The sequence below is a fragment of the Mytilus trossulus genome, chromosome 12, assembly GCF_036588685.1.
Source record: "Mytilus trossulus isolate FHL-02 chromosome 12, PNRI_Mtr1.1.1.hap1, whole genome shotgun sequence".
NCBI classification, from domain to species: Eukaryota; Metazoa; Mollusca; class Bivalvia; order Mytilida; family Mytilidae; genus Mytilus; species Mytilus trossulus.
The window spans coordinates 44,240,305-44,263,530 of NC_086384.1; the positions used below are offsets into that span (position 1 = coordinate 44,240,305).

General features: G+C 30.6%; 1 protein-coding gene across 1 annotated transcript in view; it reads right to left on the reverse strand.

The window, feature by feature from the left end:
• LOC134692170 (uncharacterized) overlaps positions 1 to 22,708 on the reverse strand; it is a 46,725-nt gene extending 24,017 nt beyond the window's left edge. Inside the window, exons 1-4 of the mRNA XM_063552617.1 lie at positions 22,563 to 22,708; positions 21,095 to 21,457; positions 19,710 to 19,857; positions 15,083 to 15,173 (exon numbers count right to left, since the gene is read on the reverse strand). Of these exons, the coding sequence (XP_063408687.1) occupies positions 15,083 to 15,173; positions 19,710 to 19,857; positions 21,095 to 21,205 (350 nt within the window). The 5' untranslated portion in view covers positions 21,206 to 21,457; positions 22,563 to 22,708. The remainder of the gene's footprint in view (positions 1 to 15,082; positions 15,174 to 19,709; positions 19,858 to 21,094; positions 21,458 to 22,562) is intronic.
• Between the last annotated feature and the right edge of the window lie 518 nt (positions 22,709 to 23,226).

Sequence of the window (23,226 nt, forward strand, 5' to 3'; positions counted from 1 at the left end):
AGCTGACTTATATAAATCCTGAAACCCAAATTTCAGAAATCCTTGTACTGTAGTTCCTGAGAAAAATGTGACGAAAATTTTTAACTTGGCTATCATGTGTAAAATCATACAAGTGTTCGGTAAACAGGAAGTTGTCAAGTCATCAATCTGAAAACTCATCACACGGTAAAGCTGACTTAGAGAAACCCTGAAACCAAATTTCAGAAATCCTTGTATTGTAGTTCCTGAGAAAAATGCGACGAAAAATATTCATGGGACGGACGGACTGACTGATGGACTGACAGAAGGACACAAGGACAGACAGAGGTAAAACAGTATACCACCCTTTTTTAAAGCGGGGGTATAATAAATATTCACGTCATTTGGCAAGAGTTTACTGTAATTCATCATGAAGGTAAACTCATTTCAACACTTAATAAAAAAAGACAGCACAAGGAAAGAAATGAAGAACATTTTTTTCATTTATGATTAACACTAAAATTTCACACAGTTATATTCCTTTTTGAATCACAATTAACAGCTAAAGTTGTTCCCAGAAAACATAATTTTGATATGGATGGAAGGAAGGAAGGAAGGAAAGTGCTTTTTTTTTTTAGTATGTCCGTATTATCTACAATCTTCAATAAATTTCTATTGTGTGGTTTCAGAGAAGTATTGATGACAAGAACAGGACTGACAGACTGTAGCATATAGAGGCCATTAAGTTCAAAGGGGCATAACTCCTTGAAGAAAAATTAAGTAATAATTTCCTGTTGAGATGCACATCTACATAGTATGTCCATATTATCTACAAACTTCCATGAAAATCTGTTTTGTGGTTTCAGAGGAGTTGCATGACTAGAACAGGACTGATGCATAACCGTCTGACAGACTAATGGATGTACAGACGGACTGACAGAAGGGTCAAAAACATCATTCACCATGTGCACTTTATTATTTAAAGAATCTTAGTGAGCGTGCTCACATACCCCTTGCCACCACATTGTCACTGGACAAATTAAAAACCTCCAAGAAAAAAAAATTGATTATTTCCTGTCAATATACACATCTACATATAATGTCCTTATTATCTAAAAAGGTTTCATGAAATTCTGTTGAGTGGTTTCAGAGGAGTTGTGATGACAAACTGTTGCAGTAGTATATTGAGGCAAATAAGTTCAAAAGGGTGCAACTCCTAGAAATAAACCTGATTCATAATTTCCTGTCAATATACACATCTACATATAATGTCCTTATTATCTAAAAAGGTTTCATGAAATTCTGTGGAGTGGTTTCAGAGGAGTTGTGATGACAAACTGTTGCAGTAGTATATTGAGGCAAATAAGTTCAAAAGGGTGCAACTCCTAGAAGTAAACCTGATTCATAATTTCCTGTCAATATGCACATCTACATAGTATGTCCTTATTATCTTAAATGGTTTCATGAAATTCTTTTGTGTGGTTTTATAGGAGTTGCGATGACAAGAACAGGACTGACAGTTGGACAGACGGACAGACAGATCAAAAACATTATACTCTCTGCAACTTCGTTTTGTGGGGTACAATAACTCCTTGAAAAAATATCCATCATAATTTCCTGTGAATATGCACATACGTCTGTCCTTATTATCTAAAATGATTTCATGGAATTCTGTTGGGTGGTTTCAAAGGAGTTGCAATGACAAGAACAGGACTGACGGATGGACAAACGTATGGAAGGAGGCACAGAAGGACAGACAGACAGGGGTAAAACAATTTGACCCCAATTTTCAGTTGGGGGGCATAAACATTTTTTGCGGTCATAAATAATGACAAAATTCAATCATCTTCAAAAAGAATAAAAATTAATAAATATCAAAATCATTGATCACATGCACACTTTCAATATTTTTGCAAACAGACAGCAAGGTGAAAAATTCCTAACATTCAAACTGTAGGAGAAGTTATGTAGAAAAACGCAAAGCACCCCTTACGCATGTATTATACTCCAATGACAATGTTCAACTACATGTATCTCAGCTATTTCCTAAAAGAGCAAAAAAATCAAAACACTGACCACATGCACAACTTCAAATATTGTAAAAACAGCTAGCAAAGTGAAATATTCCAAGCATTCAAACTGTAGAAGTTGAAGAAAAATGCAATGCACCTCTTATGCATGTATATACTCCAAAAATGATAATGTTTAAGTAGCAAAATTTAATAAAAACCAAAACCCTGACCAGATGCACACCTTCAATATACATGTATGTACAAACAGACAACAAGGTGAAAACCTCCTAGGAATCAAACTGTAGGAGGAGTTATACAGAATAACTATATATCCATAATGGGAGAAACGGACAGACAGGGGTTAAACAATATTCCCCCCAACTTTCAGTTGCTGCGGTATTTTCAGTTACTTTCAGTTGCTGCAGCGTTTTCAGTTGTGGGGCCATAAAAAGATAGATAATCAAAATTGAAGTCACCAAGTTAGACAAAGTTCAACTATCAAAAGAGCAAAAATTAATTAAATCAAAACCCTGACCACATGCACACCTTCAATATCTGTATTAACAGACAGCAAGGTGAAAACTTCTTAGGAATCAAACTCTAGTAGGATTAATGTGGAATAACTATATACCCATAATGAGACAGACAGACAGACAAGAATAAAACAATATGTTGCCCAACTTTCAGTTGCAGGCATAAAAACTCACCCTAGGAGCAAAACCAAACCATTTTTTTTTTTACATAAATCAGGCCTTTTTTTAAAGTTTTCTTGTTTGAATTGCTATACATTGTCATTTTGAGGCCTTTTATAGCTGACTTATTGACTATGAGGTATGCACTTTGCTTATTGTTGAAGGCCTTACTGTGACCTATACTGGTAGTTGTTAATTTCTGTGTCATTTGGTTTCTTGTGGAGAGTTGTGTCATTAGCAATCATAAAAATATTCTTTTTTACATTGTAAATATTTCAACTGATTTTTTTTTGGTTACGAAATGTAAAACAGAACTGGAATTATTAGTATAACCATCCAGAAATATGTCCATCAGTTCAGTTGGAAGAGAGAGGAAATATGAAAATTTGACCTCAAAGTTTTTTTGGGGAGGGAGGAATGAAATAATACAAGAGTGCACATGCTGAAATGTCTCACCTTCTTTATTAATCATTGATATCATGTTGATAGTCCTAAATATAAAGCTTTACTACAACTATCACATAAACATAACAAGATCCAAGAATGTGAGGTCAAGGTCATATAAACCAAACAAGAAATATCTGTTCACCTTACAATCATTCAATATACTAAACAGCTGATACTAAATATTGTTGACTTATGGCTTACCGTTTACAGTCTTTACAAAGAATAATAAACATTGATCAATGAATTATGAAAATGAGGTCAAGGTCAGATGAACCATAACAGGTGGACATGTACAGCTAGTTATTCTTCCATACAACAAATATAGTTGACTTATTGCTTATAGTTTAAGAGAAACAGACCAAAACACAAAAAAAACACAATGAGCAATGAACCATGAAAATGAGGTCAAGATCAAATAAAACCTGCGAGACTGACATGTTCATCATAAAATAATTCCATACACCAAATATGGTTCACCTATTGCATATAGTATAAGAAAACGACACCAAAACTCAAAATCTAAACTTTGACCTCTGAAGCATGATAATGAGGTCAAGGTCAGATGACACCTGCCAGCTAGACATGTACACCTTACAATCATTCCATTCACCAAATATAGTAGACCTATTTGATACAGTATAAGAAAAACAGACCAAAACACAAAAACTTTACTATAACCACTGAACCATGAAAATGAGGTCAAGGTCAGATGACTCCTTCTAGTTGGACATGTACACCTTACAGTCCTTCCATACATGGTTTATACCAGCCCTATTGCTTATATATATAGTATCTGAGATATGGACTTGACCACCAAAACTTTACCTTGTTCACGGATACATGAAATGAGGTCGAGGTCAAGCGAAAACTGTCTGACAGGTATGAGGACCTTGCAATGTGTGCACTTGCCAGTTTTATTTATCATTTTACTCATAATAAGAGAAGAAATTAACATTACAAAAAAAATCTTGACTTTTTTTCAAGTAGTCACTGAACCATGAAAATGATAAATGATGTGACAGATGGAAACTATGTAACATGATGCATCTATGTACAAAGTATGAAGCATCAAGGTCTACCACTTTCTAAAATATAGAACTTTTTAAGAAGTAAGCTAACGCCGCTACCCTCATAGCTGGCAGATAACTATCCCTATGTCGAGCTTTCTGAGACTTTTGTCGCAGGTTCAACAAAAAAAACCCTGCTCGATCAGTTTTTAAGGATTTTGAAATTATCCTTGCAAATTCAAATTCCTGGATCATATATCATACTTGATGACATATTATTGATTTTTTGAGAAATTCAGTTGTTGACATATATATATATATATATATATATATATATCAGAAGGTTAAATATTTAAAAATACTATTTCTATGTAAATTTAACTGTAGTGTATAATACAATGGTTAATATTTAAGATGAAGATTTGGTTATTTCTGTTGTTGGGATGCTGTCCCATTGAAGTACATATCCCACATATCCTTTATTTATAATATACTTAGAGTTGTCTCATTGGCACTCATATACCACATCTTTTTATATCTATGAAAAATATTTTAAGATAGGAAATTTTGAATAAAAATATGAAATTCTCTTTCTTATTACTTTACCGGTATTTCTAATTTGAACTGAAGCTAATAATGCCTGAGTCATCATGCTCCAAGCATTCAAACATGGTCCCATTGAACTTAACACTAATGTATTTTATTGTAAAAGTAAAAGTAATAAAGAGCTTACTATTGAAGCCAAATTAAATCTATTTATAGTAAATTTTTAATCTTTCACTAGGAAAACATCCTTCAGCATTAACTATATAATAAGGCTATTTAAACAAAGATGCTTTAGCCTGTCCCAAAATTTTTTTAAACTTGATGCTTTGTGGATGTTTAAGTATGATGAATAATTCTTTGCCAAGTAGATAGACTTTAATATTTCAAATTTGTCTTACAAAAACAATTACAATAAACAATAACACTTCAGTCATTTGTACATCTTTTGATATATATCTATTTTATAAAAATCGCTCATACAGTTACTTGGTAATATTATATAATATGTATATAATATGATAGGACATTTTTTGAGGGAGAACTCACTTTTGTCCCATGACTGTAGTTCTGAATCTACTTTTTGTTTCAAAATACTTCATTAATTAATAAGTTCTGAATTAACTTTTGTTTCAAAATATTTGATTATTAAATTTAAATTTGGAATCTAATTTAAATTGAAAATATTCCATTGTTAAACTAGTTCTGAATTCAATTTTTGTTTCAAAATATTCCATTGTTAAACTTGTTCTGAAAGCAAATTTTTATTTGAAATATTCCGTTGTTTAACTTATTTTGAATTTAATTTTTGTTTCAAAATATTCAATTTTTTAAATAGTTCTGAATTAAAATTTTGTGTCAAAATAAAACCCATTGTTTGAATAGTTCTAAATTTTGTTTCAAATATACAATTATTAAAATAGTTCTGAACTATATTTCTGTGTCAACCAAAAATATTTCATTGTTTAAATAGTTCTGAATTATTTTTTTGTTTCAAAATATTCCATTGTAAATCTAGTTTTGAATTCAATTTTTGTTTCAAAAAATTCCATTGTTAAACTAGTTCTGAATTCAATATTTGTTTCAAAATATTCCATTGTTTATACTTATTCTGAACATAAATTTTGTTTCAAAATATTCCATTGTTAATATAGTTCTGACTTAAATTTTTGTGTCATAATATTCCATTGTTAAACAAGTTCTGAGTTCCACTTTTGTTTCAAAATATTCCATTGTTAATCTTCAGTTCTGAATTCAAATTTGTTTCAAAATATTCCATATTGAAACTTGTCTAGAATTCAATTTTTGTTTCAAAATATTCCATTGTTTATACTAATACCGAATATTATTTTTGTTTCAATATATTCCATTCTTGGAACAGTTCTGAATTCAATTTTTGTTTCAAAATATGCAATTGATAAACTAATTCTGAATCTAATTTTTGTTTCAAAATATTCCATTGTTAATATAGTTCTGAATTCCACTTTTGCTTCAAAATATTCCATTGTGAAACTTGTCCAATATTCAAATTTTGTTTCAATATATTCCATTGTTAAAACAGTTCTGAATCTAATATTTGTTCCAAAATATTCAATTGTTTAGCTAGTTCTGAATTCAATATTTGTTTCAAAAGATTCCATTGTTAAACTATAGTTCTGAATTCCACTTTGTTTCAATATACTCCATTGTTTAAACTTAAATCCTAAATCTCATTTTGTTTCAAAATATTCCATTGTTTAAAAATGTTTTATAAATCATTGTTAACTATTTCTGAATCAAATAGTTGTGTCAAAATATTCCATTGTTAGATTATTCTGAATTCAACTATTGTATCGAGATATTCCATTGTTTAAAAATTTCTGAGTATCACTTTTGTTTCAAAATATTCCATTGTTAATCTAGTTCTGAGTTCAATTTTTGTTTCAAAATATTCCATTGTTTAAAAAAAATCACTGTTAACTAATACTGAATTAAATATTTTTTTCAAAATATTCCATTGTTAAACTAGTTCTGAATTCCATTTTTGTTTCAAAATATTATATTGTTTCAAAAATAATATTCCATAGTTGAACCAGTTCTGAATCTCACTTAGAATCCATAGAATTCAGACTATTCAAATTTGTGCTATCATCAAAACATACAATATTGATTGTTCCTGATGACAACAGAAGAAGACAAATCACTAGTATCCAGGAAAATCTTCTTCTTCAATTAACTCATGTCCATTATGAACTTTAGCTACACATTTCAAGCAAATTATTTGATTACAAGTTTTACAGAAAAGACAACAAGACTGCTCCGAATGTGTGTTACACTTGACTTCACCGAAAATTATTGTTTCTTTTTCACCTGACTGGTCCTGTTTCCCGATATCTTTGATTGCTATTATTTTATGATCCTTTGCAATCTTGATATGGACCCTGTCTTTGCAATTATCACACAATAACAAGTTGCATTGTATACATTTCCAATTAATTTTATTTCCACCTTCACATAACTGGCATCCAACTGGAATCTGACTTTTTTGTATTGAACTTGCGAACGCCATTTCAAAATTTAAAGATGTCTGCCTTTTATACTTCCTTGTCTGTTTGTCTCTCACCATCTAACTTCTAAATTTAATAAAAACCAAAACCCTGACCAGATGCACACCTTCAATATACATGTATGTACAAACAGACAACAAGGTGAAAACCTCCTAGGAATCAAACTGTAGGAGGAGTTATACAGAATAACTATATATCCATAATGGGAGAAACGGACAGACAGGGGTTAAACAATATTCCCCCCAACTTTCAGTTGCTGCGGTATTTTCAGTTACTTTCAGTTGCTGCAGCGTTTTCAGTTGTGGGGCCATAAAAAGATAGATAATCAAAATTGAAGTCACCAAGTTAGACAAAGTTCAACTATCAAAAGAGCAAAAATTAATTAAATCAAAACCCTGACCACATGCACACCTTCAATATCTGTATTAACAGACAGCAAGGTGAAAACTTCTTAGGAATCAAACTCTAGTAGGATTAATGTGGAATAACTATATACCCATAATGAGACAGACAGACAGACAAGAATAAAACAATATGTTGCCCAACTTTCAGTTGCAGGCATAAAAACTCACCCTAGGAGCAAAACCAAACCATTTTTTTTTTTACATAAATCAGGCCTTTTTTTAAAGTTTTCTTGTTTGAATTGCTATACATTGTCATTTTGAGGCCTTTTATAGCTGACTTATTGACTATGAGGTATGCACTTTGCTTATTGTTGAAGGCCTTACTGTGACCTATACTGGTAGTTGTTAATTTCTGTGTCATTTGGTTTCTTGTGGAGAGTTGTGTCATTAGCAATCATAAAAATATTCTTTTTTACATTGTAAATATTTCAACTGATTTTTTTTTGGTTACGAAATGTAAAACAGAACTGGAATTATTAGTATAACCATCCAGAAATATGTCCATCAGTTCAGTTGGAAGAGAGAGGAAATATGAAAATTTGACCTCAAAGTTTTTTTGGGGAGGGAGGAATGAAATAATACAAGAGTGCACATGCTGAAATGTCTCACCTTCTTTATTAATCATTGATATCATGTTGATAGTCCTAAATATAAAGCTTTACTACAACTATCACATAAACATAACAAGATCCAAGAATGTGAGGTCAAGGTCATATAAACCAAACAAGAAATATCTGTTCACCTTACAATCATTCAATATACTAAACAGCTGATACTAAATATTGTTGACTTATGGCTTACCGTTTACAGTCTTTACAAAGAATAATAAACATTGATCAATGAATTATGAAAATGAGGTCAAGGTCAGATGAACCATAACAGGTGGACATGTACAGCTAGTTATTCTTCCATACAACAAATATAGTTGACTTATTGCTTATAGTTTAAGAGAAACAGACCAAAACACAAAAAAAACACAATGAGCAATGAACCATGAAAATGAGGTCAAGATCAAATAAAACCTGCGAGACTGACATGTTCATCATAAAATAATTCCATACACCAAATATGGTTCACCTATTGCATATAGTATAAGAAAACGACACCAAAACTCAAAATCTAAACTTTGACCTCTGAAGCATGATAATGAGGTCAAGGTCAGATGACACCTGCCAGCTAGACATGTACACCTTACAATCATTCCATTCACCAAATATAGTAGACCTATTTGATACAGTATAAGAAAAACAGACCAAAACACAAAAACTTTACTATAACCACTGAACCATGAAAATGAGGTCAAGGTCAGATGACTCCTTCTAGTTGGACATGTACACCTTACAGTCCTTCCATACATGGTTTATACCAGCCCTATTGCTTATATATATAGTATCTGAGATATGGACTTGACCACCAAAACTTTACCTTGTTCACGGATACATGAAATGAGGTCGAGGTCAAGCGAAAACTGTCTGACAGGTATGAGGACCTTGCAATGTGTGCACTTGCCAGTTTTATTTATCATTTTACTCATAATAAGAGAAGAAATTAACATTACAAAAAAAATCTTGACTTTTTTTCAAGTAGTCACTGAACCATGAAAATGATAAATGATGTGACAGATGGAAACTATGTAACATGATGCATCTATGTACAAAGTATGAAGCATCAAGGTCTACCACTTTCTAAAATATAGAACTTTTTAAGAAGTAAGCTAACGCCGCTACCCTCATAGCTGGCAGATAACTATCCCTATGTCGAGCTTTCTGAGACTTTTGTCGCAGGTTCAACAAAAAAAAACCTGCTCGATCAGTTTTTAAGGATTTTGAAATTATCCTTGCAAATTCAAATTCCTGGATCATATATCATACTTGATGACATATTAATGATTTTTTGAGAAATTCAGTTGTTGACATATATATATATATATATATATATATATATCAGAAGGTTAAATATTTAAAAATACTATTTCTATGTAAATTTAACTGTAGTGTATAATACAATGGTTAATATTTAAGATGAAGATTTGGTTATTTCTGTTGTTGGGATGCTGTCCCATTGAAGTACATATCCCACATATCCTTTATTTATAATATACTTAGAGTTGTCTCATTGGCACTCATATACCACATCTTTTTATATCTATGAAAAATATTTTAAGATAGGAAATTTTGAATAAAAATATGAAATTCTCTTTCTTATTACTTTACCGGTATTTCTAATTTGAACTGAAGCTAATAATGCCTGAGTCATCATGCTCCAAGCATTCAAACATGGTCCCATTGAACTTAACACTAATGTATTTTATTGTAAAAGTAAAAGTAATAAAGAGCTTACTATTGAAGCCAAATTAAATCTATTTATAGTAAATTTTTAATCTTTCACTAGGAAAACATCCTTCAGCATTAACTATATAATAAGGCTATTTAAACAAAGATGCTTTAGCCTGTCCCAAAATTTTTTTAAACTTGATGCTTTGTGGATGTTTAAGTATGATGAATAATTCTTTGCCAAGTAGATAGACTTTAATATTTCAAATTTGTCTTACAAAAACAATTACAATAAACAATAACACTTCAGTCATTTGTACATCTTTTGATATATATCTATTTTATAAAAATCGCTCATACAGTTACTTGGTAATATTATATAATATGTATATAATATGATAGGACATTTTTTGAGGGAGAACTCACTTTTGTCCCATGACTGTAGTTCTGAATCTACTTTTTGTTTCAAAATACTTCATTAATTAATAAGTTCTGAATTAACTTTTGTTTCAAAATATTTGATTATTAAATTTAAATTTGGAATCTAATTTAAATTGAAAATATTCCATTGTTAAACTAGTTCTGAATTCAATTTTTGTTTCAAAATATTCCATTGTTAAACTTGTTCTGAAAGCAAATTTTTATTTGAAATATTCCGTTGTTTAACTTATTTTGAATTTAATTTTTGTTTCAAAATATTCAATTTTTTAAATAGTTCTGAATTAAAATTTTGTGTCAAAATAAAACCCATTGTTTGAATAGTTCTAAATTTTGTTTCAAATATACAATTATTAAAATAGTTCTGAACTATATTTCTGTGTCAACCAAAAATATTTCATTGTTTAAATAGTTCTGAATTATTTTTTTGTTTCAAAATATTCCATTGTTAATCTAGTTTTGAATTCAATTTTTGTTTCAAAAAATTCCATTGTTAAACTAGTTCTGAATTCAATATTTGTTTCAAAATATTCCATTGTTTATACTTATTCTGAACATAAATTTTGTTTCAAAATATTCCATTGTTAATATAGTTCTGACTTAAATTTTTGTGTCATAATATTCCATTGTTAAACAAGTTCTGAGTTCCACTTTTGTTTCAAAATATTCCATTGTTAATCTTCAGTTCTGAATTCAAATTTGTTTCAAAATATTCCATATTGAAACTTGTCTAGAATTCAATTTTTGTTTCAAAATATTCCATTGTTTATACTAATACCGAATATTATTTTTGTTTCAATATATTCCATTCTTGGAACAGTTCTGAATTCAATTTTTGTTTCAAAATATGCAATTGATAAACTAATTCTGAATCTAATTTTTGTTTCAAAATATTCCATTGTTAATATAGTTCTGAATTCCACTTTTGCTTCAAAATATTCCATTGTGAAACTTGTCCAATATTCAAATTTTGTTTCAATATATTCCATTGTTAAAACAGTTCTGAATCTAATATTTGTTCCAAAATATTCAATTGTTTAGCTAGTTCTGAATTCAATATTTGTTTCAAAAGATTCCATTGTTAAACTATAGTTCTGAATTCCACTTTGTTTCAATATACTCCATTGTTTAAACTTAAATCCTAAATCTCATTTTGTTTCAAAATATTCCATTGTTTAAAAATGTTTTATAAATCATTGTTAACTATTTCTGAATCAAATAGTTGTGTCAAAATATTCCATTGTTAGATTATTCTGAATTCAACTATTGTATCGAGATATTCCATTGTTTAAAAATTTCTGAGTATCACTTTTGTTTCAAAATATTCCATTGTTAATCTAGTTCTGAGTTCAATTTTTGTTTCAAAATATTCCATTGTTTAAAAAAAATCACTGTTAACTAATACTGAATTAAATATTTTTTTCAAAATATTCCATTGTTAAACTAGTTCTGAATTCCATTTTTGTTTCAAAATATTATATTGTTTCAAAAATAATATTCCATAGTTGAACCAGTTCTGAATCTCACTTAGAATCCATAGAATTCAGACTATTCAAATTTGTGCTATCATCAAAACATACAATATTGATTGTTCCTGATGACAACAGAAGAAGACAAATCACTAGTATCCAGGAAAATCTTCTTCTTCAATTAACTCATGTCCATTATGAACTTTAGCTACACATTTCAAGCAAATTATTTGATTACAAGTTTTACAGAAAAGACAACAAGACTGCTCCGAATGTGTGTTACACTTGACTTCACCGAAAATTATTGTTTCTTTTTCACCTGACTGGTCCTGTTTCCCGATATCTTTGATTGCTATTATTTTATGATCCTTTGCAATCTTGATATGGACCCTGTCTTTGCAATTATCACACAATAACAAGTTGCATTGTATACATTTCCAATTAATTTTATTTCCACCTTCACATAACTGGCATCCAACTGGAATCTGACTTTTTTGTATTGAACTTGCGAACGCCATTTCAAAATTTAAAGATGTCTGCCTTTTATACTTCCTTGTCTGTTTGTCTCTCACCATCTAACTTCATGTTTCCTTTTTTAACTTGTTTTTATTGATAAAAATTTCAGTATCTATGAGAATCTTCCCTTTTTATATGTACATGAGTATATCTTCCTTGTACACTTGTCTCTATATTACTTTCAGTAGCTATCTAAACAAACTTTTTTTGACATGAATAAAATTCCAAGAAAAACATCATAATCGCTATTTAAATTTTATCTATTTTAGGGAAAACACAGTAAGATCTTTTAGAGATTAAGTCAAAATTTTAGTGAGAGAAAGGAATGAAGGTTGCTCTGATCCAAACATCAATATTTTAATTATTCAGGGTCAATATCTGAGGAAGCCAAGGGTTCCTTCAAATCTTCAACCATGGCCAAATATCTGAGATGCAGATGCATAATTATAGAAGTTAACAAATGTTTAAATCTCATAATCTGTTTGGTAGAAACAAATCATGACTACAAATCAAGCCTTAGAATGTGCTATGATCCAGCAAGTTGGCTAAATCTCATTTTCAATAAAAAAAATTATATAACTCCTTCAGAAATCAATGGAACTTGTGATACATTATTTTGGCAATAACAGTAAGAGTGCACAAATAGAAGTGTATTGCCTGTTTCACTTATGACTAAATTTTTGTTGAAAATCTGAACTAATAAATAGTGGTATAAATATTTTAATACAATTATCACATTAACTTTACATTATAGATCATCCAAAACAAGAATGTGTCCCAAGTACACAGATGACCCATCCGCACTATCATTTTCTATGTTCAGTGAACTGTGAAAATGGGATATAATTTTTAATTTGGCATTAACATTAGAAAGATTATACCAATGGGAACATGTTTACTAAATTTTAAGTTGATTGGACTTCAACTTCATCAAAAACTTCCTTGATTAAAAACTTTAACCTGAAGCGGACCGGACGAACGGACACACAGACCAGAAAACATAATGCCCATAAACGGGACATAAAAATGAGTTCCTGGACATATGAGCCCAGGCAGACAAACATGTATACCTTATATTCCATATACCATATATAATTCTTTTTTTGGGAAAAAATTGGTTGCATATATAGGGAATCATTGAAGCGTGAATGGAGTGGGCCCCCTCTTAGGTCAGTCAGTGGGCCCCTACTTATGAAAATTTCTGGATCCGCCACTGGGATATGATCAACATTAGAAAGGTTATATCATAGGGAACATGTTTACTAAGTTTTAAGTTGATTGGAGATCAACTTCATCAAAAACTACCTGGATTAAAAACTTTAACCTGAAGCGGACCAGACGAACGAACACACAGACCGGAAAACATAATGCCCATAAATTGAAACAGGGAGATTTTTTAATATTGATAGATCTGAAAGACATTGTAATCTTTGTAATGCTAATGAACTTGATGATGAGTTCCATTACTTATTCAAATGTACCTTTTTCAGCAATGTTAGAGCTAAATTTTTACCTTTAGATATATGTAAAAACCCAAATGTTTTAAAAGTTAAAGAATGGATGAATACATCAGATTTATTCACACTTACTGGAATATCAAAATTATGTAAAAGTGTTATTAAAACCTTTTAATACATGTGCTTTATCATGTTACTATATTTTGTACTTCCTGTCAAATATCTTTATTAATTATATATACTATTATTGCACCTTTGTTAACCATGTTCTAATGTAAATATGTAAATATGTTCATACTTTTATAGTTTGTTAAAAAATGTTGTACTAACATACCCCATGTGGGGGCTTTAGTAAAATAAAATCTCTTATGTCTTATGTCTTATGTCTATTAAAACCTAACAAAACTAGATGTAGATAATTATTTGTAGAAATGACTATGATGTAAGCAACTCTAGGTCTCTGAATGGCCTTTGACAAGGAGCAAAACCCATACAGTATAAAATAGAAGATGTAGTATGATTGCAAATGAGACAACTATCCACAAAGGACCAAAATGACACAAACATTAACAACTATAGGTCATACTTATTTCTTGGCCTGATTTCAGATAAAACCATAAAGGAAATTTTTTTTTGTTAATATGCTTTCTAAGAGTTTACATGTTAGAGAACTACCATTTTAATTTCAACATTGAAACATTCCCATTACACTATAAACATTACATAAAGGCGAGACAGATATGCCACACGACCCCTTTGTTTCTAGTCATAATTTTTCATATCACTCAGTGGCGGCTCCTGAACTTTTCCTAAGGGGGCCTCCGACTGACCTAAGGGAGGGCCTGCTCCAGCCATGCTTCAGTGGTTTCCTATAAATATAATCAACCAAATTTTTCCCACAAAAGGGGGACCATCAGACCCCCCCCCCCCTAGATCCACCTATGTCACTCCACTCTGCTCTGATAGGAAATTATCAGTCACCAAGATCAAAGGAAAATTTTGTAAAATAGCGATAAATAATTTAATACATTTTAATACAGGTTGTATTTTATTATATTTTTGTTGTTGTAAGAAATAAACAATGTTGAAAATTTTACCCATCCACGCCTAGGGTAATTTTTCCATATCTTACAGTTTATTTACACAAGTATACCCCTTGAATAATAGTGAATCCACACTATTTCAACCAATAAATATTGTACGGTGTAATTTATTTCAATGTATTTTCTATAAGTTATAGTAATAGTTCTAAAGAAACAGTAAACTTCCATACCTACCAAGTTAATTTTCATGACAATTTTCTCACTTTCTTCAACTTACCGAATACGTTTTGAAAACTTAGATCTTTCTTCTTTGTTTTGTTTCTTGGAACTGAATTGATGTAATGATAATCTCCAATCTGTGTCACGACCTAAAAATAACCATGGCAAATTATAATATGGAAATCTCAGAAAAATGTATGTAGGATGTATGTAAAAAAACAACCTTTTGTAGATTTAGAAAAAAAATCCCCTACAGAACATTAACTTTCCACTCTCCATTAATAATTCCCCATTTCCCATAGAATTAAAAGTATATAAGCCCCTAGTTAATTTTAAACCTGAAAAATAGCTTCTTATGAAAAAAGTTATTCTTGATATAGATTTAATTTTATTGTATTTAATACATCTTTTCCTGAAATCTTAAAAAAATGTGGTAGACTGTATTTTATAGGTTTTACAGTAATTGTGTATATTTTTATATTTAGTTTATTGTGTTATATTTTGTATATTATATGACTTATATTGGGTATAGTATACTAATTACAGATTGTAATTAGTTGATTAGTCTATATATATGCTTTGTTCATTTTATTTACGTATTTGACAGTTGGACTTATTGACATACGACATTTTCTACTGGTTTGGGTAACTTTGGTTTGACTGTAGTTTACTTCAAAGGTTCTCTTTTTATGCTTCGGTGGACCGCACACTTTCTTTATTTCTATTGGTCATTATATTTTGGCGCTTTATTTCTTTTGTTCTTTTATGCTGGTCATCACTTTTCTATATACTGGTGGACATGTTGATATGTACTTGATGAAATTCTAAGTTTGAACCTATATTCGTCGTTCTTAGTTTTCTCTGTATTCTATATTCAGGTCAGTTACATTTCTCTATTACTAATTACATGTTAATAGTCCAGATATTTATTATTTTACCTAGAATGACAGTTTAGAATGAAAAGGCCGATGTGTAAATGTTGAATGCGAGATGAATGCTTTAAAACGATATAAAATAGATAAATTGCAGTAAAGTAGTATTTGTTTTCTTAAATTGTTTAAGAGACGTTATTTTCATATTTTCATAAATAAAGTACTTTTAACTAATTTGGTAAATTATTAATCTAATACACATTGTATGAGAATTCGAGTGTTCCGGAATGTATGTGTTAAATACTTTTAAAGGTAAAGATATAAACATAATAATAGTTACGTGTATTGATTGATTATTTTAGCTAAGAGTACAAATCGTAAACAGGTGCCTTATTACAGTAAAACATGGATTACAATTTGTTTATTTTATGTAATCCTGGGATGATGTAAATCAATTTCCATAGATATAAATCAGGAGGCCTTTGCACCTCATGCGAGGTAAGCTACGTGTTATTTTTGTAATGTTCGTATTTTTGTTTGTTGCTATTTTATGCTTACGGCACTCATACAGCATGCAGCTATTGCTTTTAGTTTTGTTAATTTGCTTTGTTTAAATTTGTGTTAACCGCTTTAGTTAATTTTCGTATATTTGACTTGTTTATTTAATACGAGTCATTAAGTGCATTTGTACTAGACTTTGTCAGTTACGCTCAAAAATATAAGCATATTGTTGTAAATACATGCAGAACAGTTTAATTTATATTTCTGATAGTAAAACATTTGTTTATCATATTACATGGATAGAAACCTATGTACCAGATTATTATTTGATGAACGGTCAGAGTCTTACTATTGTATTTATTTTTTAGGGTACGTTTTATGTATATTTGTTATTATCCTGAAAACTAGTCCAGAAATAAAAGGAACCATCTTAAAGAAAGTATTGTGTTTATTTAAGCCCTAGAAAGTGCTACTACATAATTTGGCGCCCACAAAGAGTTATTTCTGTGACAACGTTGATATATCTACGATTGGAATTCCTGGATTGAAGATACCGTACGGTGGAAATTGTTCGAACGCACCCGACCTAGTTATTGGCCACGTCCGGTTCATATGAACGTAGAAAAAGTAAACAGAAATCGACATGTGATTGGAATTCTGAAACAACTTTTCTTGATTTATACTGATATTGTAAGTTGAATTATGTTTATATGAATTTAATTGTGTATATAATATTACATTACATAATCGCAATAGTAATTTGCGATAATTTTGTACTGAAACGAGAATTTGAGAGCAAATTGGTGTTGTGAAAAAAAAATAATATTGTGGTATATATTTATGCATTGAAAGTTGTATAGTACATAGACATTTATGTTCATTCTTTAAAAATCACACTAATAAATGCACTCAATAACATAGGAATTTACAGTATTAATTGCACCATAAACTAGAGAATGCGATGCCCCACACTCCACTCTGAAGTAATTACATGTACTGTATTATAACAAAGTCAGTGAAGGACTTTCTTTGAGATATTATTGTGTCTGAGACACAAAGTTGCCCAAGCAGATGTAAAGCTTTTTTTTTTTAAATAATTATAACATTTAACTGCTTATATCCCAAATTGGCAAAGTTCAACTATCTCCCAAAAGAGCAAATATTAATAAAAATTAAAACCCTGACCTCATCCACACCTTTAATATATGTGCAAACAGCAAGAATTAAAAGTGAAAACTTCATAGCATTTAAACTGTAGGAGTAGTTATCTGGAAACACTTCTCTTATGCAAGTAAATACTCCAAAAAATGAGAGTTCAACTATCTCCCAAAAGAGCAAATACTAATAAAAAAAAATAAAAAATGACCACAGGCACACCTTTGATATGTACAAACAGCCAGCAAAGTAAAGACTTCCAAGGATCCAAACTGAAGGAGGGGTCGAGCTAAATAACTATGTACCCATAATTGGACATGGTTTAACAATAGGCTTTTCAACTTTCAGTTAAGGGGGCATAAGAAAATGCCTGGTCAAATGGTTCTACCATGGGTACTGGTATATTAAAATTCAACAAAGTTCTATTATAAAAACATTTTTATTTTCAATCTCTAAACACACATTCACCATGTTCAAGTCACATAAAAAACACTCCCAATTTTTCTACTGGCTTAAAGAATGCAAACTATATATATGCATGCATGTTCTTAAATTATTTTGTTATTACATGTATATGGAAGGAAAATCACTTATATATTTGACTCAGACAATGCTGCTACTTATAATAAAAAATATTTGTATACATAAATAAAATGTCTACAACTGATTTAAAAGGCATGCTTTTCCTTCATATGTATTTTGATATTTAAGGTAAAAAGTTAATATTCTATATGATTCAGGCTAAATCTAATTTGTTAACACATACATTTAAAATTCTACAACTAATTAATACACATATATAAAATTCTAAAATGGTACCTTCATTTTCACCTGGAAAATTTGCAAACATTTATTTGTTAAAGTTTTATAGTATTCTTTTATTTGTCGGTCATGTCTGTACAATTGTGTATCATGGTTATTGTGCTATGGTAAATTTTGTATTCTTGTCTTTTCTTCTTTGCCAATGTGTTTTGTCTACAAGTCTTTTTGTGTTTCTTTATTATATAGTTGGGGTGTTTTTTTCATAGACATACTGTGGATTCGTTATTATTCATGGGATACCAATTTTTCGTGGCTTTCGTGGGTACTGGTGAACCACGAAATTAAATGTTCAACGAATAACAAATTTTCTATAGGCTTTTATGTAGACTTCAGCAGAACCACGAAATTAAATATCCACGAACTTGCAAGTTTTCCATAATCCACGAAAATTGGTACCCACGAAAATAAATGAATCCACAGTAGTGATTAAAATTATAACAAAGTGTTGATTTCTGTACCCCTATTATGTTTGTTTGTTTTGTTCACAAAATATAATGTAATTTGATGTGACTGTTATACATGTGATAGGTTTAGCTAGCTATAAAATCAGATTTAATTCACCATTTTCTACATTAGAAAATGCCTGTACCAAGACAGGAACATGACAGTTGTTATCCATTCGTGTGATGTGTTTGGGCTTTTGATTTTGCGATTTGATTTAGGACTTTCCGTTTGAATTTTCCTCATACTTCAGTATATTAGTGATTTTACTTTTTTTTATATCTTTTATACAAATTGTTTTTTTGGTAAAACTATGTAATATAAAGACAATAAAACAGATATGAAAAAAGGTTCCATGTTTGAATTGCAAAGCATGAAAAAAAAATTCCTCCAAAACAGACAAAAATGAAAAAGAACTGAATGATTAAGCAAATTCAATCCCCATGTCTGATTCATCAATAAACCAAATAATTGCATATCAGTTATGATAAGGTTTTGTTAAATTACATATTGTACACTATGGCAACGATTTAAAACAATATCATACAGAATAAAGATATGTTTATGGAGCCACTGTTAATATACATATTCTTGTCTAAACAATATGGGCTTGACCCCCACATAGTGGTCTATAATTGCAATCATCCAAGTCATCTGAACTTCTGCACACTAATTGTCTCATTGGTAATCATACCACATCTCCTTATTTCTTTATCTCACCTTTTATATATAACAAATATAAAAGCATGTTCACTCTATATGTATATTGAGTGCAGGCGAGGAATAAGCTATAATGTAATTACTCCCACAGTGGGCAGGTAGAAAAAGCAAAATTCATCGGGCTGTACTTTTCATAAAAAATATATCAAGGTTCAATGTTCAAAATAACTTTACCATCTATAATACTGCTATGTGATGGCACCACTTCTGTGATTCGTATCCGATGACGACATACAGAATTGGCTTCTGAACTAGACATTCTGGCAGTAGAATCAGCTCTTCCTATATAGAAACATTCATCAGGGCTTAGAAGGTGTTTGCCCTGAAAAAACATTAGTTCAGATGCCAAACATTAATCAGTGCAAAATTGAATACGGGTAGAACAAATTCCAAAATTACTACCCGTTTATAAATTGTAAGTATTGTGACAGGTGGAGTAATGCAATAGATAAGAACTCATATTCTGATATTTGATTCATATATCGGTAAGGAGCTCTACCTGCAACAATCAATCTCAATGCCATCTTGACAAATTACAATAACAAATGCACACATTTAATACACAGTTTTACAGTGCGCTTGTTTTTTCTACATTGGCTAGAGGCATGGGGAGGGTTGAGATCTAAAAAAATAAGTGTAACCCCGTCACATTATTTCGCCTGTCCCCAGTCAGGAGCCTCTGGCCTTCGTTAGTCTTGTATGATTTTAAATTTTAGTTTCTTGTGTATATTTTGAAGTTTTGTATGATGTCCATTACAATGTACAATGTATCACTGAACTAGTATTAATTTTTGTTTAGAGACCAGCTGAAGTACCCCTTTGGGTGTGGGAGTTTCTCGCTGTATTGACGACCCATTGGTGGACTTCGGCTGTTGTTTGCTTTAATGTGGGGTTGTTCTCTCTTTGACACATTCCCCATTTCCATTCTCAATTTTACACAATAACTTCTGAGTTTACAGTACTGTTAGCTAACTAATTTGTGAGAGGGGTTTATTTTAAAGTCCCTTCATCCACAAATTTAGTACCCAACAAATTATATATTAGCACCCCACAAACCAATGATGTTTGAACAAAGAATATGAATTATAGTTAGGGTTTTTGCCCATTGTTGAAGGCCATACAGTTGTGAAAAATTGGTAACATCCACCTCATTTGAATCGACAGTAGATACATTTTATAGTTGTCTCTGTGGCATTACATATATTATGTTTTTTTTTACATTGAGTCTAAGGAATCAACATATATGCATTGTGACTTTAACAGTGCTTAAACAAAAATTGCCCCAAAAACTTAAGGGTAGGTATGGGTATAGGGTTCTCCCCATATATTTTTTTTAGCATCCTTAAACAGGAAAAATTGAAATACCATCTTGTTTCTAAAAATGATAGCATCACATCCATAACATAATCTATAAGAAAACCATTTCAAATAGCATCACATTTAAGATTATAGCATCACATTACCATGATGCTAAAAGGCCCCAGGGGAGAACACTGGGTACAGTAAACTCACTTTACTTTTTTATTTGGCCTTAGGAGTTGGAAGGTATATGTACATACATTAGTTTCTGTCATGGGGATATCCCCCAGAGATAGCCTCCTTTTAAGTGGAATTTTCTCATTTTGCTGAACGTCCTCGGCTTCCATGGCAGTGGAATTCTTTTTCATCATTGTCAATTTTTTATTCACCAGATGGCGATTTATCTCTGGATTACTTCCTGTTTCTAATTTTTCCAAGTCCCTCCATTTCTTTGATGGATGGAAGTTTTTCAAGCCACCATTTTTCTTTAAGGTTAATGTGTCATTAGAATGTTTTTGTGCAGGGTCTTTTTGCAAGGAAGACAGAGAAACATTAAGACCTGGATTGTCTATTCCATTTGTAGACTTTGCATAATATTTGCCACCTTCTAATTCCTCAACATCCTAAATAAGAAAGAAAAACAAAACATGATGAAAATGTTTTTAGTATTCAGTGAAGACTCAATAATTATTAAAAGATGATTTATGAAGTAAATCTAGGGAAGATGGCCATGATGTCCAAGAGTTCTCGAAAAGTGGTGGTCTGATGGATTTGACCACTAAAATTTGCAAATGACAGACAAAACTTTTGTATTTTGTAATAGAAATACAATATAGTAGTGAGGACCAGCAGTTTTTCTTTAGGGAGCACCAGATCTATATAAAAAGATTTCAAGATTCCCCCAATTTTTTTAGTCAGAATAGTAGTAAAGAGTCATAATTTCTACTTAAAGGATTTTGGAGGGGAAGAAGTTGCTTAAATTGAATTTTTCCAATAATACCTTTAACATTTTTTATGGATTAAAATTTAAATAAAAAATACCAAACCAGCTGAAATATTTATTTGCAACCATGGCAAACAGCTTACATTTATAAGTATCTGATGTCTTTATTTAAACTTTTTTTTTTCGTTGTCCTCTTAATTGTACTACTTTTAATTGTGCATAATCATGTTAACATGAGAGAACACAAAACCTTTTCTATTTTAATATTTTAAACATGCACATTTATGTATAAACATTTTTGTAACTGCTGAGACCATAAACAATGAATAACAATGAATATGAAAAATCCTGAGCTTAAAAACACCCATTAAGGAGTCCCAATAAAGGTCCTACCTCCCCTCTTCTTGCTTACTATCAGTATTTAAATTATTTAAGTCCAGTATCATTTTCAATAATATTGACACTATTCCTTATGAAAAATGTGATGTGAACTGTGAAGAATACATTACACCTAACCTTTAGTAAGCATAGTAAATAAATAAGTAGGGGATCTTTTTGAAGTCGACACATATATAAAGTACAAATAGTAACATGTGCTCCAAAGATCTCTTATGTTCAACTATATAAAACACAAGCATTTGTACATACCAACGCATTACACCTAAGATCACTTTACAAATTAGTTTTCATAACATCTTTTTTAAGTTATTCACTGATATATTTTAATACCAATTTACATGAATGATAAATCCTCGAGTTAAAGAAAATGCTAAAAAAGTTCTTACCTGGATCTTACTGTGACATAACTAATATTTTTTTGTGTAAAAAGAGAGGTAGATGTACATCATATGTTTAATTTCATAATGATGTCGAATACATCAATTTTGTGTGTATCAATGTTAACATTAAAGTCATGTACACATTTGATTCTGTGGAAGAAAAAAACAACATCCCCAAGGCAAATGGACAATGTGACCTAAATATTGTCCTGTGTAAGAGACTTGTAAACTCAACAACAAAATTAAGCTGTACACCACTCTATTAAAAAACATTGTTTATAATTTAAAAATTTCTGTTTATTTTTGGAATTAATTGGATAGAACTGATTTAGAGTCATCATTGTCATGATTGTGTTAGAATTCAATTTGAATGGAGTCAAAAAGATTTCATTTTACTTTTGAAGTTTTTAACAATTATAATTTTCATAATGACAGGTTATGGTCATTAAAAACCCGAGTCACAATATCTACAGATGAAGATCTGGGATTTTAAATTCAGTAGGAGGATGGGAAAGGGGGAGGCAGAGTAAACACATTTGGAGTTGGACATGTAAAAAGTCTATGCATTAATATAACTTATATTCTGGTATATATATACATGAGGGGGATAGGACCTTAATCTGGACTCCGGGATCGGGTGTTTTTAAGCTTGGGATTTCGGGATTTACCC